The sequence below is a fragment of the Cnephaeus nilssonii genome (assembly GCF_951640355.1).
Source record: "Cnephaeus nilssonii genome assembly, chromosome: 6".
NCBI lineage: Eukaryota > Metazoa > Chordata > Mammalia > Chiroptera > Vespertilionidae > Cnephaeus > Cnephaeus nilssonii.
This window is the reverse complement of record NC_137077.1, coordinates 50,926,569-50,934,988: the sequence shown is the minus strand read 5'-3', so window position 1 is coordinate 50,934,988 and position 8,420 is coordinate 50,926,569. Positions and strand designations below refer to the sequence as shown.

At 47.3% G+C, this 8,420-nt stretch overlaps 1 protein-coding gene across 1 annotated transcript; it reads left to right on the top strand.

Annotated features, from left to right (window-relative positions):
• The first annotated feature begins 1,595 nt into the window (after positions 1 to 1,595).
• On the top strand, positions 1,596 to 8,311 carry ATP5MC2 (ATP synthase membrane subunit c locus 2). The gene is made up of 5 exons (XM_079774700.1): positions 1,596 to 1,780; positions 4,272 to 4,329; positions 5,757 to 5,831; positions 6,360 to 6,553; positions 8,049 to 8,311. The coding sequence occupies exons 1-5, from the start codon at positions 1,611 to 1,613 to the stop codon at positions 8,161 to 8,163; spliced, it is 612 nt and encodes a 203-aa protein (XP_079630826.1). The 5' UTR covers positions 1,596 to 1,610; the 3' UTR covers positions 8,164 to 8,311.
• Positions 8,312 to 8,420: the final 109 nt, after the last annotated feature.

The following is an 8,420-nucleotide window of genomic DNA, read 5'->3' as shown; positions in this document are numbered from 1 at the left end:
TGCGGACGGAGTGGGGGTGTCTGGGGACTTGAGGGGCACCCTTGCTCGCCTGCCTTCCCTTGTTCCTCGGCATCTGGCAGCGCCCGGCCCTGCTTGGTACTTGGTAAATACCTGTTGATTGATTCGCAAGGCTTCCAGCTTCATTCCTCACTCACCCTCGTCCCCCAAGACACCCACTGGCCCTGGAGGGTGATGGGGGTTTTCAGGGGAACCCGTGAGAATCCTCATCCAGCTGGAGTCGCGGCTTTCGGGAGGGAGGGAAGTCCCCCCACCCTCTCCCAGCGCCCGCGTCTCCGATTTCTCCCCGCTCCTTCCCCCCCCCCCCCCCCCTTTCAGGAGCTCGGGGCCATAAAAATGCAGATGGAGGATCGGTGTGAAATTACGGGCCCATATAAATCCCTCTGCCGCCCGCCTGCAAGATGGATTGGCCACATTGAAATTCCTCCGCGAGGATAATTAAACTCGGGGCCTCATCCGGGCAAAATTACATTCCTGTAATGGCGTCGCTCGGGGTCCCGGGAAATTGCTCCGTGGGCTTTCAGCGGCGGTTTTTATCGCCGGCCGGGGTGTGCCTGGCTGCGGCTCGCCTCTCCTCCGGGACCGTAAAGCTGCTGCCGTGATTTATCCTCCCCTTCTCCCAAATCCGATTAAATGGAGGAGCTCGGGGCCGGGGCGCCGCGGGGCCCGGGAACCGGGAGGGGGCGTCGGGAAGGACGAGGCCAAGGAGGGGAGGACAAACGGCCCCTCCGAGGCCGGTGGATTTGGCTTTATTTACAGCCGCAGCATTCTTTTTATTTTTTATTTTTTTATGGGGGTTTGGTGAGCTTTCCCCGTCTTTCTCATGCTGCGTGCAAGCCCGACGCCTGGACGCCGGGGTTTGGACAGGAGGGGACTAGGTAGGCCGTGCATCCGCCTCTTCCAGAGGCTGTCAGACCCCGCGGGAGACAGGGACCGGGAGGAAGCAATGGGGGCCGTGGCGCCCCCACTTCCTTACGTGGCCCCTGGAAGGACAGGACGAGGGGAAAGCTGAGGGGTCTTCATGAGAGCACTTCATTGGGGGTCTGCTTGTCTCAGAAGCCTGGGCAGAGAATGGGCATGCCTGGCGTGACCTCGCAACCTCACTGCAGGTCAGTTTCAAGATTTAGTCAGGTGCTTGAGTCCCATCATCCTTAGCCCCTATCTTCTGGTTCGCTGATGCTAGTTTCCTCGTGGTTGATCACTGGAATTAAGAAAGAGAGAGAGGGGGAAATAAAAGCAAAGCCACCAGAGATAGCTGGGGCGTTTTGCTGACTATTTCCCCATTGAACAGGTTTCCCATCCTTCAAGCCAGAGTTCCAGGGGCAACAACGCAAGAACCCCGCTACATTTTGGGCACTGAACCCAATCCCGATTGTATGCTATTTAACACTGAATTACTAGGTAGATTTTTTTTCCCCCAATGTGACTACGCATGCTCGGGAAGGGAACGCGAGTCCAAGATCCCAAATGCTGCGCAGACCATACCACAGGCCACATAAGGGGTCGGCTTACACAGCGGAGTTATCCTTATTTCTTCAGTCCGCTCCGCCTGCAGTTTCTCCTCTACAACGCCAGGTGGAGCGACTGGCCGGATGTCGCCACCGAGGTGGCAGGCGGCGCTGTGGCGCCTGAGCCGCCTCAACATTGCAGTCACTCTATCCTTATCGGAGCGACTCGTTGGTCCGGGCCGCGCATGCGCCAAGCCTTCCTTTCGCTATTCCGGCCCCCCCGCCCCTCTCTGTCTTCTCTGCCCTGGGAGCAGGTAAGGTTTGGGCCCTCGCGCCCGCTTGCGCCGCGCACGCGCGCGGGATACCCTCCCTCGCGCGGTTGCTTTGAGGTCCGTACCTTGCATGCTCCCACCCGGGTCCTCACGCCCTTCCTCGCTCCCGGTATCCCCGCGTCTTAAGATCTGCCCCTTCCGTGCGCCGTTGACCTCCAACCGCGCGGGCCTGGCGCCATCTTGGATGACTCGTTGTGGGAGGGCGCGTTGGAGCTGGCGAAAGTCAAATGCCAGAGTGCTCATTTCACCTGTCGTGACTCAGCCCTTACAAACGCTCTTTTCTTACCCTCGTGCCCTCTCAGAGTTATCACAACCCCGACTCTCCCCTCCAATCTCTGCTTTATCCTCTCATCCTTACTCCGTGCCTTCCTTATCCTGAAACCTCCAGACTTCAGGACCTCAGGTGCCGAGCAATGGAGATAGTGGATCATCCAGAGCCACCAACCCCTCTAGTCAGCACCCTTCCGTTTAAAAAAGTAAACCGTGAACGTGGTAGAAGTGAACAAAACAGTCAAAACATTCCCTTCAGGCTGTGATCTGGGAGAGCTATTGCAGAAAAGAGGTCGGTTTCTTTGGAACCTTTGGTTGTCTTCCAGGACCGTTCTCTTCCTTCCACTTCCGCGAAGCTGGAAAAAAACACAGTGGACTGATAGTGAGGTTTTCTGCTGGAGGCAGCAGGCCCAGAAGGGTAGGGTGGGACCTGCATGGGATAATGTGCACCTGCCCGCTTTCGTCAAGGGCTTACTGAGAGTCCCTACCAGTGATAGCGAACCTATGACACGCGTGTCAGCACTGACACGCGGCCGCTGAGGCGGCCGCATGCCGAGGATGAAACATTTGCGAAATAATGTTTTTTCCTCAAAGTGACACACCGAGTTATGCTCAGTTTTTTGGCGAAGTTTGACACACCGAGCTCAAAAGGTTGCCCGTCACTGCCCTAGACTCTGCCCTCAAAAGGAAAAAGAAAGTTTAAGGAAGGGAATGGTTAAGTCAGCAGTCCAGTAACTCAGTGATTGATACACGGAGGAGGAAACCTGTGATGACCTAGGTCCTCTGGTTCCGGATGGTGCCGTTGCCCGGGGTGTTGTAGGTTAGCGGTTACAGACTTGCCAGGTTAGGTGGCCGGTGGAGCAAACACCACTTCTTGCAGGCACCCTTAATTGTCACCCTTGGGTGTGGTCTTACTATGGGCCTGCACCACATTAAGCTCTTTACATACGTAATTTCATTTAATCTCCCTAAGAACTGCATTTTACAAATGATGATATTGAGGTTTAATCCTTGGGGAAAAACCAGTCCTCCCTTTTTTTAAGCTTTAAAGAAATTTTGGATTTGACCCAAGAAAACCTGAATAGTTCAGCACAAAGTTAGGTTAGAGTTAAATATGGGCAGAAATAAGAGTTCTTGACAGGATAAGAGTTGAAGACCTCCATTAATCTAAAAGTAAAAAGATTCTGGATTCAGAAGAGTAACCTAGGAGTCCACCTCCTTTAAGGAAGTGTCACTTAACAGGCCTAAGTAATCAGTAAGTATTATAACCTTTAGCATATTATAAAGCTTTCATTTATTAGTAAGAAGAGTTAAAGTCCTGGCTTTACCACTGTCATAATTTAAGATTGGTTTTTAGATGGTGCCTTTAGTATGGATAAAAATCACTTGGGAAGCTTGTTTGAAATACAGGTGCTGGCCTTAACCCCAGAGGTCTTGACCAGGAAGGTCTAAGGTGAGACCCAAGAATATGCATTTTTAATACATACACCATCCTTACACCTAGATAATTAGTTCAGGTGGGCCTCTCACTTCACTTGGAAAATCCCTGCCTTTAGATGTTTAACTCACCCATACCTCCCAGATAAGTTCAGTTCTACCTACTTAGGCACCTACAGAGTGTCAGCATTGTTTTAGATCTTGTGTATACAAAATTGAATGCCCTTAGTGTGATGGTGAAAATGAATACTTTAACAGTTGTTGCTAATTAGAGTAATGGCAAAGTTCCTCATTGATCTTCATCACTCTGTTAATTGATATAGGAAATGGAGAATCAAATGCTTAAAGGTAATTAAAAAATCATTGGCTAGCCTTCTACAAATAATTCCCAAGAGTCTTTACAGGGCAACTTTTTTAGGCCCAGATAATGAGGTCTTTTTTGAAAAGGGTTCCTTTTGAATAGAAACTGAGGAAAACTTAGGCAAATGACACTGAGCAAATTTCCTCTTGACAACCCCAACTCATGAGGCTATGGAAGTAAATAATGGGTCTTAAAATGGACCAGGTGGCTACTTGCTCAGACCAGGGAAGTCGCTTGATTATAAGGAAATCTTGACTTCAGAGTTCTGATTCCATCTCTTCTAAGACTTGAGGTCAGTCGCTCTGCTCTCTGGGCCATTTAAATTTTCCAGAGCCTCTTTTCTGCGAATAAAAATGTCATTTGGTGAGCAAGTACAGTGTTCACAATGTGCTTCTGTAATTTCAGCTTCCCTCATCCCCTGAAGATGTATGCCTGCACCAAGTTTGTCTCCACCCCCTCCTTGGTGAGTACCTGCCTTTTCTAGGAGACTTTTCAAGAGGGGCATCTTGTGTCTTCCTTGCAGCACCTTGTTCTTTACAGTTGGGCTGGGGGAAGATCCTTTGCTATGCTAGCCTGACAGGAGAGAGTGAATGTTTACCTGCCCCATATCCTTTGGATGCCAGTTAATTCTTCTCGTCCAACAATCTTAGAAGAGTCTAAATGAGAATCTAGACTGAGATCAGATTATTTCTACCCTAAAACTTTCTGTAACCTGGAACCCAGCCAGAAATGGTAAACATGAAGTAGATTGCCTAATTTGCATTGAGTATGCACTGTGTACAGGATTTTGTCCCGTCAGAGAGCCATAGCTAAGAGACCCTCTGGGAGCTTAAATTTGGGTGGGAAGCTAACATACATGTAAATACACATTGGAAAAATCTTTTATTCAGAAGCACTAGCATGGAAGAAATTACCAATTATTAAATGGTGGAAGTGATGCTATTGGTGGGTACTATTTATTGAGCACTAACTAGGCCTGGCTCTGAGTTTACCAGTTTGTATACACAATCTTTTTTTTGTAAATCCTCACCCGTGGATATTTTTCCATTGATTTTTAGGGAGAGTGGAAGAGAGGGAAAGACAGAGAAACAAAACACCAATGTGAGAAAAACACATCGATTGGTTGTCTCCTGCACATGACCTGACCAGGGCCAGGCCAGGGAGGAGCCTGCCCTTGACCTGAATTGAACCCAAGACCCTTGAGTCCGCAGGCCAACGCTCTATCTACTGAGCCAAAGCAGCTAGGGCTACACAACCTTATTTACTCCTCAAGTCAACCTTGAAATAGATTATTCCTATTTGAAGATGAGAAAACGGGCTTAGATATAAGTGATTATCCTAAAGTCACACAGCTGATTACAGAGCTAGGATGAATCTAGATATATCTGATTAAAGCCCTGGCTGTTAACCACCCTGTTGTCTGCCTTGGAGATACTGGCTTGAGGTTAGTCAGAAAGGCTAACAGAAGGTGGTGAATTTAGAGCATGGATCTTTGTGCCTGTCTTTAGAAGGATGTGTTTAGGGAAAGATACTCCAGTCGTTGGCTTCCTTCTTATGGGCTAGCCAGTACCAACATAAATCTCTTACTGAGTGAAGCAAATCCTTCTGAGGCTTATATCTTTTCACATTCTCGAGGCCTGTGGAAGGATACAGTGAGGGTAGCCCCTCAAAAAGTAGACTTCCTTCTCTTAAGCAAAGGAGAAGCCTGGGAAGCAAGAGAGAAATGGTGAGGTTCTTCAATCTAGAATTAGCTAAAAGTAAAAGAATGACCCAACATTCTGATTCAAGTTTGAAAGAATGAAAGGAGCATTGAATAACAACTTGGGATGGTTCTGAAACTCCTCTCCAGAGCCTTCCTTGACTTTCTTGCCCTTGTGTCATTCCTTCTAGGTCAGGAGCGCCTCTCAGCTGAGCCGGTCAATGTCTGCAGTGGTGCTGAAACGACCAGAGACACTGACAGATGAGGTACCTTATAGGTGGAATTGGGCCTGTGGTTTGGGGTAAGGGGTGGCGGGGGTTTACCTAGAAGAACCAGTAGGGGGAGTGCTGGGGGCAGTCATCACAGGAAAAGTAGTGAAGGATGGAGGCCATTGGTTTTAGGTGGAGATGCAGAGCAGTTGATAGCATATATGCTCTAGTGTTCCAGCCTGGCACTGGTAGCACATGCTTATGTGTGCTACTGATGACTGCCATTACTTGGTCTTCATTTGGAACATTTAGTCCCAGAAAGATGATCTCTTTGAGGCACCAAGCACAGGCTAGGGTTTTGATCTTAGAGAGCATACTTGAATTTTAAAGGTATTTGAAGTTCACCTTTTGTATTAAAAAGTTTTTCTTGGCAGCATTTTAGGAAGTTTTCTAGAAATTAAAAAGATTTTTTGTTTGTGGGGGGGACGGGATTTGACAGCATAAAGCTCTCTAAGTTTACAGAAGTTTGCAAAGCAAAAAGGGGATTCCTAAAAATTTTATCTCCTATATTCCTCCTCTTCACAGAGCCTCAGCAGCTTGGCAGCCCCACGTCCCCTGACCTCGCTTATTTCTAGCCGCAGCTTCCAAACCAGTGCCATTTCAAGGGACATCGACACAGCAGCCAAGTTCATTGGGGCTGGGGCTGCCACAGTAGGGGTGGCAGGCTCTGGGGCTGGAATTGGGACTGTGTTTGGGAGCCTCATCATTGGTTATGCCAGGTAAGATGGGCCCTCCATTGGTCTCTGATATGTTTTCCAAAGGTTCGGACAGAAATATTTAGGGATCTAGAGCTATATTATCCTATATAGTAGCCACTAGCCACATGTGGCTATTTGAATTTAAATTTCAATTAATTAAAAGTACACCAAGTTTAAGTTTTTTTTTGTTTTTCAGTCACACTGGCCGTATTTCAAGTGCTCAGTAGCCATGTGTGACTAGTGACTACTGTACTAGACAGTGCAAATATACGTTATTGAACAGCTTTGGTTTAGAGCAGGAGTAGGCAAACTAAGGTGGGTGGGCCATAACTTGGTTTTTATAGCTGAGCTAAGAATGGGTTTTACATTTTTTAAAAGGGTCATGAAAAAAAAGGCAGTTGAGACCATATGTGACCTGCGAAAACTAAGATATTTACTGTCTGGCCCTTTACAGAAAAAGTTTGCTACCCCTGGTCTAGAGCCCCTCTAGAGTCAGTGGTGTTTCACTGCTATTTTTCCCCATCTCTGAGAATTCCCCTCTGTCACTCCTGGGAAAACTGCCTCTGTAGCCAGGCCCACTGCTCCCTGACACTTGGGACTAATTGGTCCCCACCAATTCTGGGCACCTTGCTGTTAAAACTAAATTAATCTCTAGAGGCCCTTAAGTTCTCTTAATGTCTTTGGGAAAATGAGTTTGTTTTAGGGTTTGTGTGAAACAAGAAGCCTAACTGCTTCTGTGTCCAGAATTCTGTTAAAAGCTGATGTTGCGTTACTTTACCATGAAGGCTTCCAGAGATGACAGAGGAAGGGAAATAGAAATTACATATTGGCTTTCAGAGTTGGGAGTTCTTTATACCATTTTGATTCATATCATCAAAACCCCATAGGCTATAAGTAACTTCTTAAAGTCCAAAATCTTTTGACTATTTTGAAATGAGAGAAGGTAGTGTTTTCCTCAGACTCCCTTGTCCTCTAGAACAGTGTTTTTCTAATTGTGTTCTTAAAGCTCTAGGGTTCTGAGGGTATACCCCAGAGACTGTCTTAGAAGAATGAAAGGGAGACCAGTCAAACAAACTTTTACAATCCCCCACTTTTTTTACCTTTGCATTTTGGCTTTTATATATTTTCTATTTGGGGGTTCTGCTGTTTAAAGTTTGAAAATACTATGATAGGCCATGCCACTCCAGATACCTCTTCCGTCCTGGTTGGGCCCTGGATAGGTAAGTTCCAGGCCCAGAGGTCTTAAGTTATGACAATGATATGGGTGACCCAGTAGAGGTGGTAATGTTTGTGCCTGGGCCATGTTATACAATTTTGGATTGTCCACTCCCCTCATTTAGTCTCTGTAGAGCCCTTGATGTGTCAGGTCAAGAATTTGGGAATGATAGTATCACCTGAGAAACTTGTTTCATAAGATGAACTTGAGGAGATGAATTCTCCCTGAGCCCACCTTTGATGTTTATACTTTTCTTTATGTGGACTAGAAATTCAGTCTTTTTTCTTCCCCTTCTCCCAGGAACCCTTCTCTGAAGCAACAGCTCTTCTCCTACGCCATTCTGGGCTTTGCCCTCTCAGAGGCCATGGGGCTCTTTTGCCTGATGGTGGCCTTTCTCATCCTCTTCGCCATGTGAAGGAGCTGTCTCCACCTCCCATAGTTCTTTTTCCCGTGTCTTGTCTGCCCTGTATGTTCCTTTTCCTATACCTCCCCAGGCAGCTTGGGGAAAGTGGTTGGCTCAGGGTTTGACAAAAGGAAGACAAATAAATACTGTATTAATAAGATGTTTCTTGAGTCTCCTGTGTATATTTCTTTTCCACAGTTGGCTGAGTGCCTTGGTGAGAGTATAAGGCCTCAAGGGTGGTGATGATTCTAAACTCAACATGGGTCTTG

What these genes read in the sequence shown, in the direction of transcription:
- ATP5MC2 (XM_079774700.1), top strand. Translation starts at nt 1,611, where the DNA reads ATGTCGCCACCGAGGTGGCAGGCGGCGCTGTGGCGCCTGAGCCGCCTC. An exon ending in TTGTCTCCACCCCCTCCTTG is followed by an intron (nt 4,330 to 5,756) that starts GTGAGTACCTGC and finishes CATTCCTTCTAG; the next exon opens with GTCAGGAGCGCCTCTCAGCT. An exon ending in CAGAGACACTGACAGATGAG is followed by an intron (nt 5,832 to 6,359) that starts GTACCTTATAGG and finishes TCCTCTTCACAG; the next exon opens with AGCCTCAGCAGCTTGGCAGC.